Raw genomic sequence first — 25,495 nt, forward strand, 5'->3', positions numbered from 1 at the left:
ACTCTTAGAGACAGAATGTAGAACAGTGGTTGCCAGGGGCTGGGGACAGGGAGGGATGGGGTTTTATTGTTTAATGGTGACAGAGTTTCAGATTAGGAAAATGAAAAGTTCTACAGATGGTTAGTGGTATTGTTTGCACAACAAAATGAGTGTCCTTAATGCCACTGAACTATACACTCAAAAATCGCTAAAATGGTAAATTTTAATGTTCAATATATTTTACCATACAAAAAAATTTGTTTCCAATTGAGAATTATATACATTTCAGGTTAATTTATCCTTTCACGTACTGGTTGTTTCTAAGTGTCGGCCATTAGGAATAAACCTGGCGTAAACATCCGCATGCAGGTTTCTGTGTGGAAATAAATCCTTTGGGTCAACACCAAGAAGCACAACTGCTGGATCATGTGGTCAGAATATGTTTACTCTTGTAAGAAGCTGCTAAACTGTCATGCGAGTGGATGAAACTGCTTTGCGTCCCGCCACGAGAGCGCCCATTATCCCGCATCCTCACCAGCACTGGGTTTTGTCAATGTTTCGGGTTTTGGCCGTTCTCATAGGTGTGGAGTGATAGCTCACTATTGTTTTAGCTTGCAGTCCCCTGAGGACACGTGATGTTGAGTGAATTTTTTTTTAGTGAGGTTTGTGAGCACATGCTTGAATGACACGAAAACTCAAGATATTTGTCGAATGTGATTTAATTTTCTTTTGGATGGCTCATGAGAAGCAGCAGAATACTCATCACTGGGAAAGCTAAATCTGTTAGACTTCCATGCAGTTAACTTAGGGCCGAGGGTTATCTTTACGCTCCCTTAGCTGGGGGACGGCACCGCGCTTCCAGTCTCGGGTCACTACAGGCCTCAGCGGGCCCTTCAGGCCTCTCAGCCACGCTTCCAGGACGACGGCCCATCCTCACCCCACAGCTGCATCCAGCCCCACCGCACGGCGCTGAGAGCTGTCTTCTCGGGCAAGGAAGCCGACTGCCACGCTCTGGGTCCCGGGCCCCCGGACAGCTCCGTGCTGGGCCGCCCCGTGCCCTCTGACACAGGACCCCCACCCCCCCCACCCCCATCTGCACCTCCGAGTCCTACCCCTGGGGCCCCGAGACCTCCCTCACTGCTGGTGGCCCCTACCCAGCCGTCTAGACTCCCCTCCAGGACGGCCCCTCAGGGTCTCACCCGATGCCCCTCCCCTGGCTCCACCTGCCCGTGTCTGAATGCCGAGCACGTGCGTGTCTCACAGACCTGCTTCTCCCTGACTGGGAAGAGCAGTGTCTCCTCCTCTTGAATTCCTTGGCATCCAGCCTGCTGCCCCAAGGAGCTGAAAGCTGTGTGAGGTTAAGGCTGGGAGACGCTGTCTGGGCTGCAGGCTTAGGGCATACGGCCTCCTGGATGCAATCGCACGGTCTTTTCTCTCATGAGGCCACCCCGTCTGTCAGCGCTTGCAGAGCCAAGGTTCACGGCGGGGAGGGGAATGGGGTGATGGACAACACCACGGTTTCTCATAGGCTGACACCCAGTAACCTGCTGAGAAGACCCTGATTCCAGAACCATCGGTATTTTCAGGATGCGTATTTGGCGCAGCAGCAGCAGCTGAGGTTTCAGGCTCTCCCGACTTCAGGGGCCCGGGCCCCCCAGAGCCGACGGCCTTCTCCTTTCACCTGCTGGTGACGGAGACCCACCAACAGGACCCAGCTCCACGCTCGCCGAGCAGGTGGAGCTGCAGATGACTCCGACACGGTTTACTCTCAGCACGTTCCACGCGGCGCAGCTTGTCATGTGCCGAAAGGGAAGTATTCTGGCATGTCACCCTTTCCTAAGAGCCCTGGGGTAGGAGTCCCAAGGCCAAATCTCAGGATGCATTCTTTCCCTGAGAGAAGCTCTCACAGGAACGGAATGGGCTTGATCCCCTCTTTCCCGCGAGCTCCGTGATGACTGCCCCTCACCCGGGGCATGGGCTGGAGCAGGGGCGTCCACGGACAGGGAGGAGCTGTGATCACCCCCATCTCCCCTCTCGCACTGGCAGGAAATCCCCACTAGCAGCTGTGTCTCCAACCGAAATGAAAATGCAAGAAAGGAGGCCAAAAATGGTTGGAAAGCTCCTCAAGCTTGTCCCAAACAGTGCAGTGCAAGTGTGTGGGTGGGCAGGAGACCCCAGGGGCTTTACACACCAAGGTGAACCCTGCAAGGAACACGGCGATGCACTCTGTGTGAAGATTTCAGGCCAAACTCAATACACAGCAAAGGCATCAGCAGAACAGCACAGCAAAGGCTGCAGAGGGAGGCTGTCGAGTCTCCTCTTCAGCACCGCACAGGAAACCGTGCCGTGAGCGTGCAGGCCTCCAGCTCATGGACTTAACCAGCATCACTGGTGCCCCAGACCACAGGGCAAGGAGCCCCACTCAGGGCCCTGAAAGTGCATTTTCCTCATGAAGAGCCGTCATTTCACTTCCAAAGGCCAGAAGTGGCCCCACAGATTCTGTGGTAATTCTTTCCTGTCCTGCAGTTTGGTCCTTTTATGATAGAACTGCATTTCAGACCAAGCTAGGCATGAGCTAAAATCTTATTCTTACAGTTTCGCAAAACGCTGGTAAAGCAGATAAATATCTGAAATGTTCTTGGCCTGAGGCAGGATACGTCAATAAATGATTGTGAGATGTACAAACATTCCACCCGCTGACTCCCAAAGTGGGCAATTCCAACATGGAAACAGGAATTAGAAAATCACACCTAGGACTTCCCTGGTGGTACAGTGCATAAGAATCCACCTGTGGATGCAGGGCCATGAGCTCAGTCCCTGATCTGGAAGATTCCACATGCCTCGGGGCAGCTAAGCCCATGAGCCACAAATACTGGGCCTGCGTGGTGCCACCACTGAAGCACTCGCGTCTGGAGCCCGTGGTCCACACAAGAGAAGCCGCCCCACGAGAAGCCCGGGCGCTGCAAGGCAGGGCGGCCCTGCATGCCACAACTAGAGAAAGCCTCACGCAGCAGTGAAGACCCAGTGCAGCCAAATATGAACCCATAAATATTGTTTTAGAAAAAGAATATCACACCTAGAAGCAGGTAAGTTGGCCTCCAACCCTGTTACTCCCACTAACAGATCATAGATTTTTTTTTTTAAAGTCTATTACTCTCTTCTGTAAAGTATTAGATAACAACATTCACATGCTGCCAGGTTACTGGGAGAATTGTATGAGTTAATGTGTGGGAACATATCAAGTATTATACACACTGAGGTCTATTTGTTGTTGTCAAAGTCCTTTTAGGAAAAAAAAATACTTTAATAAGCTCATAAAAATGTAGTAGGGAAAGCCGCTCGGTTGAGTCATTTATGAAAAGTGAAAGTCGCTCAGTCGTGTCCGACTCTTTGCAACCCCATGGACTATATAGTCCATGGAATTCTCCAGGTCAGGTCAGAATACTGGAGTGGGTAGCCTGCCCCTTCTCCAGGGGATCTTCCCAACTCAGGGATCGAACCCAGGCCTCCTGTATTGCAGGTGGATTCTTTACCAGCTGAGCCACAATGGAAACCCCAAAATGTAGTAGAATTAAGCACTCAGTTCAGTTCAGTCGCTCAGTCATGTTCAATTCTGTGACGCCATGGATGCCAGGTCTCTGTCCATCACCAACTCCCAGAATTGAGCACTAATAAACCTATATATCTAGTACAGTAACAGCCAAAACTGTAGAATTTTACTCTTTCTTCCAGGAAAGGCCTATAAGCAAAATATTCATACTCTGTTCTCAGTGACAAGTTCAACTGTCAGTAGATGAGTTCAGAACCCAGAAGATATGTTCAAACATATTCCTAACCCCATGACATGTCTGGATCTCTCCATTTAGCCTAGGGAAATCAGAAAGATATACTTCTGTGTTAAAAGCACTTTCTCAAGAAAAATTCCACAGGGAGCTCAAAGTTTTCTGATCTTTCAGAGGAAAAGCTTGGATGCATATTCCACTCACTTTTTAGCAGTTCCTTAAGCACCTCCTGTGACTAAGGTACTTGATTAGATGCTGGACCCTCAAGTAGCCTCTGGTGTAATGGACATTAAATGAATGCATATAGTGCCGTCTCACTGCAGAGGGAAAACAGGCACACCCTGGTTCCATGGGCCACCTGTCAGCCCGCTTTAGTGCTGCCTGAGTGTGGGCACAGGGCCCTGCGACCTGGGTCCCTTTCTTTGGCTGAAAGGACTTCTTGCCTCGTCTGGTTATAAAAAGCCACGCTTCCATCTCCTTCAAGACAAAGGAAAACCACCGTGTGCATTTCTTGTGAACAGAGTGTGACTGGCGGGATCATTGCCCTCAAGCCTGTTCTCATGTTATGACTTCAGTTTTCATAGTTTGGGTGAGGGAGTGGGGGAAAGCGGCTCTTGGATTTCATTCATTGTTTTTTTTTTTTAAGGAGTCAGACACTATTCGGATCAACTGGAAGTGAAGCCCACACTGGGCCAAGCCCCTCCCAGCGCAGCTCTGCCTGCACCTGACCCTGACCTGCAGGCCCCCCGCCAGGCCCCCTCAGGCTGCCGGGCCCTGGAGTTCCTGCTGGTGCTCCTGGCAGGCAGGACTCAGGGGAGAGAAGACCAGACTCGTCCTTCCTTGTTGGTTAAGCCAAAGCTTCGTGTTTTATTGTTTGTGTGGTTATTTGTTTAGTTGCCTGCTGCTCCAGGGGAATATCTAGCACCAAGGGTATGGCTGGCCTGTGAGGCACCGTCATGTGACTCCCCAGAAAAGCCCCCTTTGCACAGGTCATTTAAAAAGGCACCCCCTCTGGTCAGATGGAGGCCCCAGGGCAAGGGTCCCGTGGCCTGAGCTCTGGTGACCCCAGCCCCATCCGGCCCTCCTTGGCTTCGCGCAGTGGACAGACTGCACAACAGCGTGGCAGCCGGCTCGGGTTCTGAACTGCAGGCTCTAGAGAGAACCATCACTTCTGTGTTAAAACAACACTCATGTACATCAACTATATTTCCATTTAAAGAATGCTGAATGTTTAAATGCTCTCTTTACTGGGGGATTATCCTTTTCTTTCTTCGGTATACTTTTCTTTCTAAAATGCCCAAAGAAGTAGTATTAAAAATGTATTTTAAAAACTTACCAAAGTAGAACTTACCTTGAAAATCCTAATGTTAGTTTTGATTTCATGTTTTGCTTTTCCCCGTGGTTTTCATTCCTAGATTTTAAAGGATACGTGTTAACACTTCTTTATCTCAATCTTCTTCCTATCCTTGCCGCATTCCATAAAATTCCTGGGAAAGACAATCAGCTTTACATCATCAAAGAGATTTTAAAGGATTTTAAAGGATGCCTCCTTTGCTCCACGACTGTTTTGAAAGAAAGAAGAGACCAAGTTCTGACACAGTGGCCTAGAGAAAAATCCCCATGGGGTTCTTCTGGTGGGTGGGTTTCCCTGGTGGCTCAGTGGTGAAGAATCTGCCTGCCAATGCAGGAGATGTGGGTTTGATCCCTGGGTCGGGAAGATCCCCTGGAGAAGGGCATGGCAACCCACCCCAGTATTTTTGCCTGGGAAGTCCCAGGGACAGAGGAGCCTGGCAGGCTACAGTCCATGGGGTCACAAACAGTTGGGCAAAAACAAGAAGGAACTAGAACAGGCACTACCGCGACCAGGGGAGTGAACCCAAATGCCAAGTGTCTATTGCATTATGGAATAGTTGTGGTGTACCCAAAGTGTTCCTTAGGGCTGAACATTTAATTGGATGTTTCATAATTCCTGGAGACTCCACCAGTGAGCCATGAAACTCAGAGTGAAACCAGAGAGTTGCAGAACAGACGACATTAAGAAGTCAGTTTCTCAGGGGTAATTACAGGATGCTTCTACATAAGGGTGAAAACAATTCTCTTAGCTCCTCGCTGTGGGTGGGGTGGGGAATAGGTAAAATTCAGGCGCAGCACAGTCAGGTGGGGTCTGACCTACCAGGACGCGCTGCCTGTACAACCGGCGGTGAATAAGCTTTTGTTGAACTTCTGGGGCGGGCCGGCTTTCACGGGCCTTCAGCTGTGACATATGACCCGCCCAGGACCCTGTCTCTTTAGGGGAGAAACGCTTTCAGGGAGCCCAGAGCAGCTGGGGTTGGGTAGGGGCGGGCTGGCAAGAACCAAGGACAGTTCTGTAGGCCAGGGGCTCCTGCCCATTCTATGTAAACCACTGCCGCTGGACGTTGAAGCTTGCTCCCCAAAGGCCGCTGCAAATACATATACACACAGACTTAGAGACACAATCGGGGAACACTTTCTTCTCGATTGGGTAAGGGAATCGTTTAGAGAGTGCGGTGGTTTTTCACCCCAGGAAAGGCGGTCCTGGAGTTCTGGGCAGCCTTGGGGGTCGGCCGTGGAATTCCGGAGCTGCCTGGGAAGGGTGGGCGGGGGTCTCCACGACCTTCGCAGACTGTCCTGGATTCCCGATTCGGAACCTCACCCCAGGTAGTGCTCGGAGGAGACACAAGTAGAGGGGACGGAGGAGTCTAGTAGAGGTAAAAGTGGGTGCAGCTACAGCAACCAGGGACCTAAGAGGTGGGGGAATCCGTAAAAAGAACAGTCGCCCGGAGAAGGGGCCAGCGTCTGTCTGAATTACAGTTGTGTGGACAGAGGAGCCGGGAGTCTAAACTCGGGAGAGGCTGAATTCTGCTCAAGAAGGGACCGGTCTTCTTGGGGAAAAGGTGCAAAGAAAAAAAGTGGAAATGGTGGCGGGGTGCGGCGCGCAGAGCAGGGCGCGCGGACACCCCGTGGCCCCCCGGTGCTCCGGCCAGCGCGGCTTGTGCCCGCAGGACTCCCCACCCCAACCCACCCCGCTGACGGCCGGGTGCCGGCCACCCGGCGGCCTCCCCTCCCTCCCCTCGCGCTGCCTCTCCCCGGCGCCCCCTCCCCCGCCGGGCGGTGGAGCCGCGGAGCCCGGACGCGAGCGTGGGGCGCAGGCGGCGTGGGGCGGGCTCGGCGGGCGGGCCATGGCGCGGGCGCGGGCGGCGGGCGCGCGGGGCCGGCCCGGGCGCTGCGGGCTGGGCGGGCGCTGCGGGCGCCGCGCGCTGTTGGCCTGCGTCGCGTGGACCGCGGGCTGGGTGCTGGCGGCCGCGCTGCTGCTCCGCGCGCACCCGGGCGTCCCCTCCGAGCGCTGCAGCGACGAGAAGAGCCGGCGCATCCTGGCCGCGCTGGTAGGTGCTGTGGCCGCACTGCCCCGCGCCGCGCGCCCCGGGGCCGGGGTGGGGCGCCCTCTGAGGGTCCTGGGAGCCGGGGACTCGGGCGCGGCCGTGGATCCACTGGGAGGGGGTCCGGACACCGGGCGTGGAATGCCCGACGCGTCCCACCCGGTCTCCAGCCCGGGACTCTGTCCGGGAGTCCTCTGAGCGCCTGGGGGGACGTCTTCCCCCATGTCGCCCAACTGGTCCTTTGTCCAAAGATGCTTTTCCTGTCCGACTGTTCTCCCGCCGGCCCCTAGACCCGCTCCTAAGCAAAGTTTATGGGTCCGCTCCCAGCCTTTTGACTCGGACCGCGGCGCTTGGGTCGGGCGGGGACCACGCCTCGGCCCCTGGGGTCCCGGTTCTCTCTCTCAGCTGCGGTTCTGTGATTCCGATCTGGGCTGCACCTCGCCGAGCCCCCTGCAGACGGCCAGTGGGGCCCCTTCCTCCGCGCGCCGCAGAGCCAAGGCTCTCTCCTGCGCGGTCCGCGGGACCCAAGGCAGAGCGCGGTCCGGCGAGCGGAGCGCGAGGCAGGCGGCTCGGACCCCCGTAGACCTCGGTGCTGGGGTCCTGCCTGCCGTCTGCTAAGAGGCGAGGGCGGGGGCGCCCCTTAGACAAGACCCTCAATTAGGGAGAGAAAGAAACGCCCCCGCTGGCGGGCCGCAGAGCGCACCGGCCCGGTTGAGCTCTTGGTTGATTCCAAACGTTGGCTCCTCCTTGGTCTCTCTGGTTAGGAAGATTAAGCGCATTAGGAGACTTGGATAAAACTACGAATCCCTAGAAGGAACGCCAAAAAAGGTGAAGGTAACAGGCAACTATTGTTGTATTGATTGATTATTCACTTCCCAGAACAGTAACCTGTTCTGGTGGGAAAAGGGATCTATTTTCTAAGAAATCTTCAAGAAACGCACGGGAAGCTTTCAGCCCAGTTGTTTACATATGTGTGAGCCTTTGGGGACTGCAGGATTTCAAAACGTGGCAGCATAAGGCTTTGAAGTAATTTTAAAAATTTTATTTATGGTTGTTCCAGGTCTTAGTTGCAGCATGCAGGACTGTTTTTCTTTCTTTTAGAAAACAGCAGCAGCTGTATTTCAGGACATAATCACCTGTTATGCAGGATCTTTAGTTGCTTGGCAGGTGAACTCCTAGTTGAAGGCTTGTGGGATCTAGTTCCCTGACCAGGGATCAAACCCAGGGCCCCTGCATCGGGAGTGCAGCGTCTTAGCCACTGGACCACCTGGGAAGTCCTGAAGTAAATGGCTTTTTAAAAGTGAAATTGTAAAAACTAAAGAAATGAGGTGAAATGGGCACGCTGAACCGAATCATTTTCCCTGATTGAGCCTGACGTGTCATCATGAATGGATCATCTCACATCGGTGAGAGGTGAGATACTCACTGATTCCCTGCATCCTACCTATCAATAATCTATCATCTATCAAATTATCTGTTCACCTTTACACTGGCATTCTATCAAGTTTTCTTTAAGTTGCAAGAGCTCATCAGTTTTCTCAGTAACTCATCTAAAAATTCACTTAACTGGTAAAGATTTTTCCCCCTCCTTTTTGGGGAGACAGATTGACTAATTACAGTAAAAAATTAATAGTCTAGCCAGGATGGAACACTCATTTACAAAAACAATATAACAGTCTTTTTAGGTTAAAATAAAAAGCAAACACTCTTTTCATTTCTTTATGTTTGGTTAAGTGAGAGAAGGCCTAATGGAAATTAAATAGCCTACTATAACTTTAGTAATTACTAATTGTTAACTTTCCCAGCATTTCGGCTCATAAATTAAAACCAATTCTGTTTGGAGACTGAACCAGTATACTTCCCGTGGCAGCCAGATGGGTCTTTTTTAGTCCGAAGAGATGCGTAATGAGAGGGTAAGAGGTAGGAAGGCCAGAGGGTCCCAAGCGGTAGGAGGAAATAAACTGCAAGTGGCAGATGTTTTTTTCCCTTCTCTGTTGAAGAAATCCGTTCTGCCTAACACTAACCTTTTTCTTTTCTCAAACTTTGGGCTGATAATGGCTCAACAAACCATTATTCATGTCAATTGTTTTAAGGCCAGGGATGACACGCGTTGTGCCATCCTATCTCAAAAATGCATATTGTGGGAGAGGGGCCTGGTGAAGCTCCTTCAGCTTTGAGGTGTTTCTTTTATCTGATTGAAAGCTCACTAACAGACATAAAATGCCTTGCTAAAAACTAGCAGGGGGCACTCTGTCCACTTCTGATGTCTACAGCAGAAGCTTTCCCTATCTCTGTTGTACTTTAGTAAAACTTGGCTACACAAAAAGCTCCAAGTAGTCAAGCCTTGTCTCTGACCCAGGATTAAACCCTCTCCTCCGGAGGTCATGAACACATGGCTTGCAGCAGCAAGCTCTCATCTCCGCCTCTGAAGGCTGGCAATCTTTCCAGCTGCCAAAAGAACTTGAAGTAGTGTGTCTGTCTGTCTGATTAAAGTTCACCTGCCCTGCTCTCAAATCAGGGGCCTGATTTGAGGGGGGCTCACTGGGAGGGGCCCCTCTGAGGCTGCTGTTCTCAGGGTCCGACTTGCCCTGTCCCCTCTCCACCCTGGGTTTGCGGAGCGGAGCACCGGGGCTCCCTCTGGCCCAGGATGCAGGAGTTTGAACAGGACCCTGCCCTCCACGTTGTAGACTCCGCCGGGCCCTGGCTGCCATGCAGAGGCGGGCATTGTGGCACCGTGCTCTCCCAGGACTGAATTGAGCCTCTGTCTCTTGGTTCCCCCAGCCCTTTCAATTCACCCTGCCGGGCTTTTATCCTTCATAATAAACTGGCTGTTATTTTTCTCACGGCCCTCCAGACTCTCATCAGCTTTCACTCCGAGTCCCAGGACACCAAAGGAATGGCTGCAGCTGAGCCAGCCGGAGCCCCCTCTTCTGGGGCGGAGCCAAGGGCCTTGTGAACCTCTGAGCAGTTCCTGGGCCCTCCGACCGGGCAGGTGACGCTGCTGGCCTGCGGCAGGCTGGAGGCTGTGAATGAAGCTGAGGCCCCTGGGTGCTTGTGCCCCTGAGCCACACCCCATCCCTGGAGGGGGCCCCCACACGCCACTCTCAAGAGGGAGTTTTTGAAGAGCCAACTGGAGTGCTTCCAGAGCTGATCTCGGGTCCTCCAGCTTTGGAATTTTCTAGGCAGACAGCAGCCCTCCTTTTTACTGCGGCTTTTCAGCACATCGCATAATCAAAACATCTCTGTAGGTTTCTATAGCCCCGCTTTCCCAGGGAACTGTGTCAGAAGGCTAGGCCGGAGCGTTGGGTCCGGCCATTGGTAGGCCTGGGTTCCGGTTCTGCAGGCGGAGCACTTCCTGGGGCGGTGAGGATGTGGGCTGTGGAGCCGCGGATGCTCACAGGGGGCGGGCCCTGTGCTCAGTCCTTTCACATGTAATATTCCGTCTAATCTCAACCCCTGGGAGCCAAGTGCTTTTATTCCCCCATTTCACAGATGGTGAAATCGAGCCCCAGAGGGGTGAGTAACTTGTCCCGAATCACACAGTGACTGTGCCGTGGAGCCAGCACGTGACTCTGATAGTAGAGACACGGTGACGCCACTGGCTTCCCCAGCGCTGAAAACCCAAAGGAACAGCTGGGCGTGGGCTTCCCCAGCGGCTCCATGGTAAAGAGTCTGCCTGCAATGCTGGAGAGCTGGGTTTGATCCCTGGGTCGGGAAGATCCCCTGGAGAAGGGAATGGCAACCCACTCTAGTATTCTTGCCTAGAGAATCCCATGCACAGAGGAGCCTGGTGGGTTATAGTCCATGGGGTTGCAGAAGAGATGGACGCTACCTAGAGGCCAAGCAGCAACAACAACCCTCCCGCAGCATGTCACTTTCAAAGCATCTCAGAAAGATTCCCACAGACTCTGTTATTCAGAAGGTTTTATGTCCCTTTCGGCTAGTTAGGTCTTGATGTACTTTCATTTAGTTGCCTGCATGTGGGCTTTCTTTTCAACAGGACTGGCTTATCTGTCTTTGCTCTGATAGAAACCCTGGCCCAGCGGGACTGCGGCATCCAGGGCACTCACCAAAAAAGATCATATCGCAGGGGCTGAGCCTGCTTCCCTGAGCACTCTGGCCATGTCTGTAATGTCTGTCTTCTAAGCTGTCAGGGGTCAAGAAGGGTTGCAGAGTGGCCTGGCTAATTGCACAGCATAACCGTTCCGTTGGGGAAATCCACTGTGAGAGACGAATGCTACGAACCACATAGGAACTTGATGCTCCTGAAAAACAAGAAAGCAAACACACAAAAGAAAACCCAGCCCTTAGGCGTGACCTCTGAGAATTCTCTCTGTCACCAGTTTCTCAGACTAGAGAGGACAGGTTTTGTTTTTGCCTGAGAACCGTGATACAAGCTGGAGAGCTTCTACTATCCACCACCAATACAACGCTTCCCACAAGAACCGGGGCTGTTAAGAGTATGCATTCTCACAGTTGTACACAATCTATAAGAAATATGGGCTTCCCTGGTGGCTCAGATGGTAAAGAATCTGCCTGCAACCTAGGAAACCCAGGTTTGATCCTGGGTCAGGAAGATCCCCTGGAGAAGGGAATGGCTACCCTCTCCAGTATTCTTACCTGGAAAATTCCATGAACAGAGGAGCCTGGCAGGCTACAGTCCACAGGGCCACAAAGAGTTGGACACGACTGAGTGACTAAGACTATAAGAAATACAAATTCACTGTTTCATTAATTAAAAAAAAATGCCAGTTAACTACAATGAGACTTTATTAACTTGTTTTTTTCCCAGCTTATCTTAAAATCTGATACCTGCAGATTTTGTGTGCACGCACATTTGGGTACAGAAGTGTACCTGTTCAAGCTGGTTCTTAGGGCCTTCATCTAGTCAGAGGAAAGTGATTTTTTTTTTTAAATAGAGTTAAAGTATATAAAGTACTTCTATTGAGTTAAAAAATTAGCTATCTCAGTAGGGCATGCTGCTAAGAAAATAATTTCTCTTGTCTCTAACATGATGATCGTTTTTAGTTAGCCTGTAAACTTGTAATCTGTAAGTTTACTGTTTTTTTAAGTGCTAAGCTGTCTTTCTCTGGGTTTAGTAAGCACAGGCACGCATCCTGATGCTATAGACTCGCTGAACACTGGTAACCACATGGGCCACAGAAGAGATGAATCTTACGTTCTGCTTCTGAAGAGCAGGGACTGATGTGCCAAAAGTACCTCATCATAAAGGAGGAAGGCACAGAGTAGCTCTGTACTACTTCGTGGACACCTTGCTTTAGTGTAGACTCTCTCCTACGACAAATGAGGGAGAAACCCAGTTCATCACCTCTAGTAGCCGGCGGACCAGGCAGGGTTCTAGGCACCCCGCCCAGCCTCTTCCCTTCCTGATTCAGAGCATCCCCCAGGCATCTGGGAGGCAGGCTTACACCTCAACGTGCTGATCTTCAGAAAAACAGCCAAAATTAATGTTCCCCTCCTGAAATCAGTAGCTGTTATCATTGTTCAGCCACTCAGTCACATTCGACTCTCTGCCACCCCATGGACTGCAGCACACCAGGCCTCCCTGTCCATCACCATCTCCCAGAGTTTGCTCAAACTCATGTCCTTTGAGTTGGTGATGCCATCATCACTGGTAGACTACATGCCACATTTCCTGCAACCCTTGTGTGGAATTGCCTTCTAAATGTGCAGGGGTGAATCTCATATAGATTCTATTTGAATTTGACTTCATGGACGTGGTACAGTTTTGTCGAAAACACAGTGCTGTGGGGAGCCAGTGGGGCGGGGATGGCACAGAGACTCGGGGAGGGGGCTTACTGGATGGAACCCCAGGCGGAGTGGGGGCAAGGACTCCCAGGGGCAGGTGAGGCGGCCTCCTGGGCAAGGTGGAGTTGACTCTGGCAGGGGGGAGGCATTTTGTCAGCTGTGGCCTTTTGGCAGGACACAAAACTCTCACTTGCTCTAACCTTGCCCTCCACTCCCCTGAACTGTCTGGTCCTCCGAACACACGAGCGACTTTGCACGTCTGGGTCCCTGTGCAGGTGCTTCCCCGAACTCTCCCTCCTCATGCGCTAGGCAGACTTGCAGCTCACCTTTCAACACTGGGCTCAGGTGTGTCTCCCCAGAAAGACGCATCCCCGGTCCCCTGCCTTCTAATGACCAGGGCCAGAAAGGGCAGGCGGGAGCTATCACAACACTCATGCAAACTGCCAGGGCTTCTGCACCCGTGACCTTGGTTGACCTTCACAGGTCTCCCATGACACAGCGTCATCCTCCCACGTTACAGACTTGGAAACGAGCCACACGCCAGCCCCAGGTGCAGCTGGGAGGCAAACCTGCTCTGCCCCAGAGCCGAGCCTGACCACCTTCCTTTAGCACTTCACCCTGCTGTCATTTGGGAGTCCTGGAGGCAGTCACCTCGCTGTGACTCCCGAGCCCGGGTCTGTCACCGGATCGTGGCCCAGCTCATACACAGCACTGCTAACTGGGGGGTGGCCAGGGGCGGCCGAAGCAGCTTGCCCACGGCCACGCCCCACCACAGGTATCTCTCACGGGCAGTGACAATTTTGTTCACGGTTCCACATGCAGAGAGTGAAGGCCCCAGCGGTCACACCTGAGCTTCCGGGCTTCCACTTGCAGCGCCATGGCTGGGCCAGGCCACGGGTGTCTCCTCCCCCATGTCCTGCCCCGCCCCGCCCCCCTGCAGGATTCTGATGGTCAGGACCCACCTCCTCCTGCCCATCTCGGTTCTATCACCCACTTTTCTTTCTTTTTCACAGTTCTGCTCTCTCCCTCATAGAAAAGGACATTTGATGACACTACAACTTTGATGACACCCTAAAGATGACTATGGGATTGCATTAAACCATTTTGGATCTACTCAAAGGGGATGGGGGCCTTATAAGGCAATTGAGAAGAAAAAAATACTGCCTTTTCTTATCAGGCTTATTACAGAGGTATGAAACTGTAAACACCAGATAAAGTAGGAAGAAGCTGCACTGAGTAACATGAACACCCTGTATTATTTCTGTCATTCACGTCTTTCTACTCCTGAGACTCTCCATCCCCACTTTTCATCCCCACTTTGCATGCATTCTCAGTCACTTCAGTTGTGTCCAACTCTTTGTGACCCCATGGACTGTAGCCTGTAAGGCTCCTCTGTCCATGGGACTTTCCAGGCAAGAATACTGGAGTGGGTTGCCATGCCCTCCTCCAGGGGGTCTTTCTGACCCAGAGATTGACCCGCATCTCCTGCATCTTTGGCATCCCAGGCAGATTCTTTACTGCTGAGCCACCAGGGCAGCTCCATCCCCACCTTCCAAGATTATCCTAAAAGGGCTCAGAGGAGCTGGAATGGGCGGGTGCTTTCCTGCAAGGCACCGAAATATGGAAGCGATTCCAAGCAGAGAAAGTCTGCCATTCACAGGGTGTTGATCCTCAGCTGCTCCTTTCAGGACCCCAAACCTGGAAAGAGGGACCAGGATGAAGAGTAAAAGGCAGGCATTTGACCAAAGTTGTGTTACATTAAATTGCAAGATGAACACTGCATTACGCATATTTAGAGCAGTTTCGTGGGTGTTTATGAATACAGCTGCATTACGGCTGTTGGTGTTCCAAAGACAAAAAACCAGCTCCAGGCAAACAGGGTGGCGTTGTTCCCAAGCTCCAGGGTCAGGACTCCACCACTTGTACCTTTGAGTCTGGCAAGTGTGACACCCCCACCTAGACCTAATACAGTCTTCGGAGATCTAATGCTGGGCAGAGGAGCATCAGCTTGAGGAGCGCCCTCAGTAGGGGGTCAGGTCAGATAGCGTGACTTGTGCCTTTTGGACTGTTGTCCAGTACTGCCTGAAAGGGTCCCTAAAATCCAGATACTTGTTTTAAGAACCAGGAGTATAGCTTTTTAATAAACATTTTGGTCATATGCTTTGAACAGTTCTCTGAGAGTATTTACAAAGATCCACCATCCCTTGGCCAGTGCTCTGCAGCCAGGCCTGTTTTGGAATTCACACTGTTTTGGGTGTTAGATAATATGCAGTATATATATTTATATCTTCTGGTGAACATGAGGATATACCAGGAATCAAACAGATCCAATTAATTAATAATTCTGCATCAAAGTATATGCAAAGTCACAGGTCAAATACAATCAGACTATAGATAGCCTCATCTTCTGGGTGGGGTTTGACACTCCATGAGAGTGAATGAGTCATGAAAAACTTGTTTTCGGGGTCTTTTGGACTTTGGGATTATTCATATATCCAGGCATTTTTGGAGGCGTATTATCTGACTTGAAGGATCTGTTTATAATCCACTTGGGTTAATAAAGCCAAGCAGCACAGAACGACCAGCAAGTCTATGTGACCCGCCTTTGCCCATGTGGAAGGAAGATGCATTGTGGGGAACAGGTGGGCTCAGAAAATATGCTCAACCCCTCATAAAATGTGGGTCCATAGGTTTAGGTTTCCTGAAAAAGATTTAAAAAAAGAGAACAGAGTCACACGTCCTCCTTTGAATCAGTCTCACACCAGCTTCTCTGGCTCCTCTACTAGGTCTGAAGGGCAGGGCCTGGATGGACCATCTTCTTAGGAGAGGTGTTTGCAGTGTGGTGGGATTGGGGGTCACCAGTCCCCCCACAGCACAGGAGGGCCTGTGAGCCCCAAAGCTTAGGAGAAACTCCCCTCCTGAGGGCTCCTGAGTGCCTTCCTCACCACCACCAGGAATCCAGCACCACCTGCTTGCAGGATTCACCACGCGTCCTCCCTGGCAGGCCTGCTGATGCTGCCAGCTTCCAGGCCAGTTCTAAGCCCTGCTTCCTGCCGCAGGCGCTGTTGAGCCGTCCCACCTGAAGGGTGGTTCCTGGGGTCGCTCTCCAGGGCTGGCTGTGCTGTTCTTGGCTGGGGGCTATTAAAAGCTCTCCAGGTGACTGACCCAACGTGAACCCAAGAACGGGGAACCACTGGCCTTGCTCTGTCCTTCCACTGATGGTCCAGGACACCTAGCCGAGAGGCAGACGGCCTTTGCCAGCATCACCCAGCTCCAGAAAGGATGGGGCGGGGGCGGGTCCGTGGGGGGCACCTGCTTCCTAAGACCTGGTCCTGGGCCTGATGGAGAAAATAACAAACGTGAGATTCTATCACAAACCTTTCACTTCATAATTCTTCTCTGCCCCGAGTAGCCCTGTGGTCCGTATGCCCGAGGGTTCTCTCCAGGACTGTCAGGAGCATCCTGGCGCGGGGCCCAGCCTCCGCGGGGTGACCTGTGCCCCTTCCTTCCAGTGCCAGGACTACCGGGGCGGCGCGCTGGGCGGAGACCTGTGCGAAGACCTGTGCGAGGCGGGGAAGCTGCGGTACCAGCGCTGCTTGTACTATGAGCGCGGCAAGAAGGTGCTGCAAGCCGACTGGCGCGGCCGGCCCGTGGTGCTCAAGTCCAAGGAGGAGGCCTTCTCCAGCTTCCCGCCGCTCGGCCTCCTGGACGGGCAGCCCGGGGCTGGCGGTCAGGACATGCCGGAGGCCGAGCTGCTGGTGCTGGCGGCCGGGGAGGCCCGGAGCGCGCTGGGCCTGGCTCCGGCCGAGGGCGGCCTGGGCCGGCTGGGGCTGGCACGGCGGGGCCCGCGGCGGCGGGGCCAGCTGGCCAGCCTGTGGGCGCTGCTGCAGCAGGAGGAGTTCGTGCTGCTCAGCCTGCTCCGCGGCCGCAGCCCGCACGCCCCGCCCGTGCTGGGCTCCTGCGGCCACTTCTACGCCGTGGAGCACCTGGCGGCCGGCAGCCCCGGCCACCGCGCCCTCTTCCCACTCGGCCCGGACGGCGGGCACCGCGGCCAGGCGCGCGCGGTCAGCGGCGTGGCGCTCAGCTTCCTGGACATGGTCCGCCACTTCGACCATGACTTCGCCTACCGCCTGCACCTCTGCGACGTCAAGCCCGAGAACTTCGCCATCCGGAGCGACTTCACGGTGAGGGGAGGCCTGGGGAGGCTCTGGACCCCGCGGGGGGCGGACTTCGGTCCGGGGGTCCTAGACCAGAGGGAGCTGAAGCCCCCCTCCCCCGCCCCCCGGGAAACCCTGCAGCGTGATGCCGCCTTCTGGCCTGGACAGCTCTGACCCGCCGGACCTTTGCGGGTGGGAATGAGCGTATTTAAAGGAGGAAGGCGCCTGGCACCCCGGGAAGGGAACGGTAAGGCAAGCCGTCACAGCAGAGGCTCAGTGGGTCTTCCTCCACTGCTGCCCTGGTTCCTCCCAAGCAGCTTAGCTCTGTCCTTCGGGCTTATCCGGCTTCAGACGGTGAAGGATCCACCTACAATGCGGGAGACCCAGGTTCCATCCCTGGGTGGGAAAAATCCCTGGGAGAAGGAAATGGCAACCCACTCCAGTGTTCTCACCTGGGAAATCCCATGGACAGAGGAGCCTGGAGGGCTACAGTCCATGGGGTCACAAAAGAGTCGGAGACGACTGAGCCACTGCAGTTTCAGGAGATGAGGGAAGGCCGGCCTTTGGGGGCTTCCGTACGAAGGTCCAGGGGGCGGGGACACCGGTTTCCAGCCGCCCACACTGTATGACCACAGGCCACGTCTCTAGTTCTTTCTTCTGGAGAGGTTCTAGTCCGTTCCCTTCGCTGGGTAGGACTTCTAGAGGAACAGATGAATCTTTGCTGCTTTACACGAGAAGATTTGTCCCTCAGTGGACACGTCAGCCTCCATGTTGCCTTCGAGTGGCAGGTGAATTTTATGTCCCACTCCAGGCTGTGCAGTTTAGTCACTAAGTCCTGTCCGACTCTTTCGCAACCTCGTGGACTGTAGCCCACCAGGCTCCTCTGTGCACGGAATTTCCCAGGCAAGAATAGTGGAGTAGGTTGCCATGCTCTCCTCCAGGGCATCTTCCCAAGCCAAGAATCGAACCGGAGTCTCCTGCATTGGCAGGCAGATTCTTCACCGCTGAGCCACCAGCGACGCCCTGACTCCAGGCGGTGCTGGTGTGCGAAGAATTAACCAAGGTGCAGAAGCAGCAGGAGGACTCAGACCCCAGTGGTGGGATGTGGCCATCTGAGTTTGGAAGCCAAGCCCTCAAGGCAGTTACTGATGCACTCAGTGTGAGAACTAGTGAGCTTGGGGTCCAGCAGATGGGCCCCCCTTTGGGCCATGTTGCAGTGTTGCCCAGGTGGATGGGGGCATGTCTCCCAGGTAACCTGTGAGAGTTGATGACCCGCAGCCATTCACTTTTTTCAGGTCTTCCCTTGCAGGTCTTGAAAATTTGTTCAGTGGTTTCAAATGAACTAGGAACCCCTCTTTACTTCTTGTTCTCAAAATGCCACCAGAAAGCACACTTTTCAAACAGATTTCCTACTCTAGAGGCACAGTCTTAAGTAGAGAAGGAAATAATTCTCACCAGTCCTTTCCAGTCTGAAGCTAGGATGGAGTCTGATGATGATGCAAGTTAGGTAATTTTGTGCAGGAAGAACTTTACAATTCATTCTGATGTGATCTAAGAAGCCTTGTGCAGGTTTTTCTGCTCATTTTGTTACTGTTCTTATTGTAGGTGCATAGAGTTATGCTTCCAGTAGCTATAATCCATTCTACAGACTATACTAAAAATTAAAAAATAAATCTGGCTCTTGTTGGGAGATGAGAAGGGAACAATCAGAGCTGGAAGGTCCTGGAGGAAGCTGGAGAGATGACCAGGGATTATCAAAAGAAGAGAAGGGTCTCGCAGCTCCAAAAATAAATTATGAAAGACGGTAGACTCATTATTGGTAAAGAATCTGCCTGCAATGCAGGACACCTGGGTTCGGTCCCTGGGTCAGGCAGATCTCCTGGAGAAGGAAGTGACATCCCACTCTAGTACTCTTGCCTGCAGACTTCCATGGACAGAGGAGCCTAGAGGGATGCAGTCCATGAGGTTGCAGAGTTGGACACGACTTAGTGACTAAACCACCACTGATGTATTTTTAGTGTGTTAACCAGGATAAATAATGAAATGAGCTATTCTTTTGGCTAAATAGAGATAGAGAAAATCAATTAAAATGATAATTTCTGTTTGCAGTCCCTGAATTAGTAATTAGGCAAAGCTCTCAAATAGGGAAAAGTTCCCTGTTCATTTTTTCCCTTTTTCTCCACATATCTTGAAATAAATTATTTTCCCTCCTGTGTTTTACTGAATAATCCCCACAAAACTTTACTGCCTTCTGGCATCAATTGTGAAGAAAGAAGAGAAACAAGCAGCTGGGAATGTGCCTCCTGACTTTGCATAGATTTGAGGAGAAAATGAACCCTTTTTTGAGATGCTACCAAAGAGAAAGCTGGTGTGTTGAGGCTGACCTGTGAAGGCTTGTGAAATGCCGCAGACTCCGTCAAACTCATCCAGTCTCCTAACAGCTCTTTAATACCTTGAAGCTATACATTACCTGATTTGGGCAGAGTCCAGGTTTTCTCAGGTTTGAGCTCATCTTTTTTTTTTCCCCCTAATTCAGGTGGTGGAGGAAAATCTGCATAATTTAGACGCTCTTCTTTCTTTCTGGTTTTGAAGCCTGTTTGGGCTGAAGCCAGGAAGACAAATCTGAAATTCCAGGGGGTCATCACATTTTCATGCTGATAGTGGGACTTAGTTTTTGATGCTGTTGCATCTGGGTCCATAAGTATTGATCCTAATTCGACAACTTTGGCCCTGCCACTTGCCCCTGTCAGTTGGAAACCAGTCAGCTCAAGGAACAGGCCATAAATAGACGAGGTACGCGTTGCCCACCTCATTCTCCCCATCACACCCTCACCCTGCCCCTTGAATGTAGTTTTCTTTTGTTGCTTATATTCATAGGAATAAATGACCTGTGTCTCATAGCTTTTATATTCCTGAGCCTTGAATGTCAGAAGCCAAGTGGTAAAGCAGTGGAGGGGGCATCAGTTCATTTGTAAGAAGTTTCAGAGATTCACCGTTAAAATCTGAGAAAACATTCAACGGTGAAGAGCGATCCTGGTTGCACGTTCCCGACCCCCGGTGACCAGAGCGGTCCTCTTGCAGTTAAAGCCGTGCAGCCAGGTCTGTGTCCCTGGCCCGGCCCGGCCCGGCCCTCCTCGCCGCGGCCGGAGTCCTGTGCCCCGTCCTCCTGAGAGCTGCGTGCTGTTTCTATCGTAGGTGGTGGCTATTGATGTGGACATGGCTTTTTTCGAACCTAAAATGAGGGAAATTCTCGAGCAAAACTGCACGCGGGATGAAGACTGCAATTTCTTTGATTGTTTTTCGAAGTGTGATCTGAGAGTGCACAGGTGCGGGGCCCAGAGAGCCAACAGCAACCTGCAGGTGAGCGGGCCGTCCTCTCCGGGGGCCGTCCTCTCCGGGGGCCTGTCCTCTTTGGGGGACCCTGTCCTCTCTGGGGGATCCTGTCCTCTCTGGGAGGCCCTGTCCTCTCCGGGACCCTGTCCTCTCTGGGGAGAGCCTGTCCTCTCTGGGGGCCTGTCCTCTCTGGGGGCCTGTCTCCTCTGTGGGAGAGGGGGCCCTGTCCTCTCTGGGGGAGGGAACCCTGTCCTCTGTGGGGGAACCCTGTCCTCTGTGGGGGAGGGGGCCCTGTCCTCTGTGGGGGAGGGGGCCCTGTCCTCTGCGGGGGAGGGAACCCTGTCCTCTCTGGGGGAGGGAACCCTGTCCTCTGTGGGGGAACCCTGTCCTCTCTGGGGGAGGGAACCCTGTCCTCTGGGGGAGGGAACCCTGTCCTCTGTCGGGGGAGCCCTGTCCTCTCTAGGGGGAGCCCTGTCCTCTCTGGGGGAGGGGGCCCTGTCCTCTCTGGGGGAGGGAACCCTGTCCTCTGTGGGGGAACCCTGTCCTCTGTCGGGGAGGGGACCCTGTCCTCTGTGGGGGAGGGAACCCTGTCCTCTCTGGGGGAGGGAACCCTGTCCTCTGTGGGGGAACCCTGTCCTCTGTGGGGGAACCCTGTCCTCTGTGGGGGAGGGGGCCCTGTCCTCTGTGGGGGAGGGGGCCCTGTCCTCTGTGGGGGAGGGAACCCTGTCCTCTGTGGGGGAGGGAACCCTGTCCTCTGTGGGGGAACCCTGTCCTCTGTGGGGGAGGGGGCCCTGTCCTCTGTGGGGGAGGGGGCCCTGTCCTCTGTGGGGGGAGCCCTGTCCTCTCTGGGGGAGGGAACCCTGTCCTCTGTGGGGGGAGCCCTGTACTCTGTGGGGAGCCCTGTCCTCTCCGAGGGAGGGCCCTTGTCTCCTTGGGCCCTCTGCCCCCTCACCATGGCTCCTGCTGACGCACCTGGAGGCCGTCGCCCTCTCCCTACCACCAGGGCTCTGCGCGCCCAGTGAGGGCAGGGATGGGGGTGGGGATCGTTCATTCTTTGTCTACCTGGGGGAGGGGCTGTGGGCCAAGTGATCCCAGGGGGCTAATGGATGGTGCCCCCATCATGGCCATTACTGGGTCCCCCACAAGCATGGGGGTGTCTGTTCTCTCTGGGCCCAATTTCTATATCTACACACACACACACACATGCACACACAATGAGCACTTTTTTAGGTCAAACTAAATTCCGGATGGCTCAGATACTTACACCTAGAAAATGAGATCCTAAATATTCCAGAAAAAACTAGGAGAATTGAAGATACCCTAGAGTTTGTAAGGCCTTTCGAAGCACAGAACAAAGCTCAGAGGCTATAAGAGGAAAAACTGACACATTTAACCATCTTAAAAAATCCCTTTGGCAAAAGCAAAACAAAATTACAAAAAATTTGAGTATATTTAAAAGTTAAATGAGAAAACTGGCAAACTGTCTGCAGCTGCTCTCACAGATGAGGCTAGAGGACAGAGGTGGCCTTTACCCCCAGCTGCTGAGATTCAGTGTCCCCCAGGATCATCCTTGGCCCACCAGACATTCTCCACTGTGGTTACCCCACATCCCAGGATCAGTCTAGTGACTGGTCAGAGGGGGCAGGGGGAGATGCAAAACCCAGCCCCCTTAACCTGTATAAGGAACAGCTCTATAGGGCATCCCACCACCAGAAGTTCACCTTCTCCCTCAGTTCCATGGAAAGATGGTTTCTGAGAACACCCCTCAATAAATCCCTGCATGCGAACCTCCGTCTTACAGTCTGCTCCGAAGGAAACCAACCTAAGCAAGGGGCAAGTGTCCTTAATAGATAAGGAGCATTTACAAATCAATATGGAAAGGCCAACAACCTAACAGAAGTGTGGGCAAAGTCTATCAATTTGACCGGTCACTGGAAAGGAAGAACAAATACTTTCAACCTGACTGATCAGAAGAGTGATACAAATCAGATCATTTTTCAATGGACAAAAATGAAAGTCAACACACATTGTTGAGGGTGTTCTTCGTGTACATTGCTGTGAGAGTGTAACTTGGTACAACTTTTATGGGGTCAATCTGGTAATATCTATCAGAACAAAAATGTGCATACCCTTTGGCCCAGAAATTTCATTTCCAGAAGTTTAGTCATGTTCAAAATGAAAATGACATATCTGCAAGATATGCATTTTTCATAATAGCAAAAGTTAGTGAGCAACCTAAATTTGCATCAGTAGAGAACAAGCTAAATAAATTATGATACGCATTTGAGGTACAGTCATTAAAACAAATGGAATAGCTTTATAGTGATTTGGAGAGTCTCTCTGATATTTGGTTAAATGAAAGCTATAGAACAGTGTGTGTAATATACTCCCATCCATGTAAAGTAAAAGAAAAAGGAAATGCATGAAAAAACAACTCTCCAGAAGGACATTCAAGGGAGTGGGTGCCTCTCTGAGCTAAGAGCTGAGTGTCTGGTTTTTAGGAGTTGGATGGAGCTTAAGGTTAAAGCCTATTTGGGGGAACATTTTCAATGTTTGCACCTGAAAATGCATTATCAATTCAAAAGAGAAATAAGATCACTTGTTTTTAAATAGAATCCTCATCCTTGCAGGGATTAGGAAATGAAAGTCAAAATTATTTGTCTCCCATGAAACAATAGATCTATAAAATTGAGGCATTTGTTAAATGAGTCCAATATAAAGTGTGATGTAGAAAAATAGAGCAGAATATTAATTATGTATGAATTGTGCTCCATCCAACAGTGAGAAAATCAGGAAGGCTGTAAAACAGCAGAACAGAATGCTTAAATTGAGAATTTAAAGAGATCTTCAGCCTCGTAAATTTCATACCCAAGGAGAATTAAAGACTGTGAGAGAGAGGCTTCATTTTTACTTCTCCTAAAATAAAGCATCTTAAAGGCTCCTTGGGCTTCCTGGATTGGGACGATCCCCTAGAGAAGGGATAGGCTACCCACTCCAGTATTCATGGGCTTCCCTGGTGGCTCAGCTGGTAGAGAATCTGCTTTCAATGTGGGAAACCTGGGTTTGATCCCTGGGCTGGGAAGATCCCCTGGAAGAGGGCATGGCAACCTACTCCAGTATTCTTGCCTGGAGAATCCCACGGACTGAGGAGCCTGACAGGCTACAGCCCAAGGGGTGGAAAAGAGTCCGGACATGACCGAGTGACTAAGCACAGCACAGCACACAAAGGCTCCTTAAAAGAAGGAGCCTCTCCCTTCCAATATACCTTTTTCTCAGGGAGCCGGAAAGTGCTATCACATTCACATACCCCTTGTCACCAGCGTGTCCCGTGGCCTTGGGGACCACCTGCCAGTGGTGATGACTGTCACTGTGACCAACCTTGAATGAAAAAGCGAGGCCTGTGATTGTAGGGCTGGCAGCCTAGGGCCGCCTGGGGCCTACTCCTTACACGGCGGTTCCCGGCTGTGACTTCCTGCTGCAAGCTCCTCCATGGTCTCTGAGCATCACCTGGAGCTTTCCCCTTGACATCTCTGCCCCTGTGGGGCAGCCTTCTAGTCTCCAGTGTTGCTGAGTGGGTGGGGTTCTGGGAGAGGTCCCTGGGGAGGGACAGGTGCTGGAGGCAACCCCCCCATGCCCTGAGCTGACCGTCCCCCTCTCCCCCAGGTGGTCTGTGACAAGATCTTCCGCCACTGGTTCTCCTCGCCCCGTGGCAGCTCCGCGATGTCAGGCCCGCTGCGGGGGCAGCTGCAGGCAGCGGTGCAGGAATGTGCGGCCCCCAGTGCCCAGGGCATGCCCCGCATGCTCGGGAGGCTGCGAAGCCTGCTCCAGGCCGCGCTGCGGGAGCTGCAGGACGGCGAGGAGCTGCACCCCTGGGCGAGGAGCCGTCCGCGCGGGGACACTCACCGTGGGACCCCGGGCGCTGCTCGGAAGGCCCCAGGCGGCCTTGGCCATCACCCCCTTGAGTGACGCGAGGGACGGGTCTGGCGCCAGGGTCTCCCCTGTGCGGGAGCAGGAGTGTCCATGGGGCCCTGCAGACTCCCAGTGCAACAGCGTGCACAGGGTGTGCGCATGCATGAGCACAAGGGTGTGCAAGTGTGCATGGGCACATGGCCGTGAGAGCTGTGCAGGTGTGTGGATGTGTGTGAGCAGGTGAGTGCCTGGGGCGTGTGCTCCTCCGGGTGGGGAAGGCACTGTCTCTGGCGGGTCCTGGAGCTTAGGGCCTCCCGAGCAGAATCACCTTTGTTTGATTGAAAGCATTGAAGGAATTGAAAACATTAAAAAACACAAGTCTGGGAGCTGTAGTCTGTACTCTGAGCGTGTGGAAGCACAGTTTATTGTACTTTTCATTGTGAGAAATGCATGGCTTTCCTGGATTGTAAAATCGGGAGCACCTCTTATCTCAGTCCGTCCTCCCTCAGAGCAGGGCCTGCAGGCTCGGTGTGCTCGGGGGCGGGAGGGCCAGGTGGTGGGTGCCCGCCGTCTCTGCCGCTCCAGTGGAGACCAGGCCGCAGACCTAACATCCTGCATCTGTGGGCAGAATTGCTTCTGGTGGGCTCCCGACCACTGTGCTCTGCTGCAAGAGACCAAATGGGAGGAACCGCATGCCAGTCTCTCCCTGGGTGGGCAGCTGAAGCCAGGCCAGACGTCTGTCCATCCTGGGGAGACAGGGGACTCCCAGGATGCTCCACGTATGGGGACCATGAGAGCTCAGCAAACAACCACCCTGAAGATTGATCCAGAAAGACGCCAAGAGAGGATAAGGGATTCTGTTGAAGATTTACAAATAGAAGACTAATTAATTTGAAGTTTTAAAAAAGATCATTGTTGTTTAGTTGCTAAGTCATGTTGACTCTTTTGTGACCCTGTGGACTGTAACCAGCCAGGCTTCTCTGTCAATGGGATTTTGCAGGCGAGAATACTGGAGCGGGTAGCCAGGGGATCTTCCCGACCCAGGGATCGAACCCGTGTCTCCTGTATTGGCAGGTGGATTCTTTACCACTGACCCACCAGGGAAGCCCCATACTCCCATAAAAGTGTTTTGGAAAAAGAAACTAAGTTGGAACATTTGGGCTGACTT

At 52.7% G+C, this 25,495-nt stretch overlaps 1 protein-coding gene across 1 annotated transcript; it reads left to right on the forward strand.

Moving 5' to 3' along the window:
• Window positions 1-6,929: 6,929 nt before the first annotated feature.
• On the forward strand, window positions 6,930-24,713 carry DIPK1C (divergent protein kinase domain 1C). The gene is made up of 4 exons (XM_043889673.1): window positions 6,930-7,165; window positions 16,441-17,112; window positions 20,281-20,445; window positions 24,082-24,713. The coding sequence occupies exons 1-4, from the start codon at window positions 6,962-6,964 to the stop codon at window positions 24,382-24,384; spliced, it is 1,344 nt and encodes a 447-aa protein (XP_043745608.1). The 5' UTR covers window positions 6,930-6,961; the 3' UTR covers window positions 24,385-24,713.
• Window positions 24,714-25,495: the final 782 nt, after the last annotated feature.

This window comes from Cervus elaphus, chromosome 27 (assembly GCF_910594005.1).
Source record: "Cervus elaphus chromosome 27, mCerEla1.1, whole genome shotgun sequence".
Lineage (NCBI taxonomy): Eukaryota > Metazoa > Chordata > Mammalia > Artiodactyla > Cervidae > Cervus > Cervus elaphus.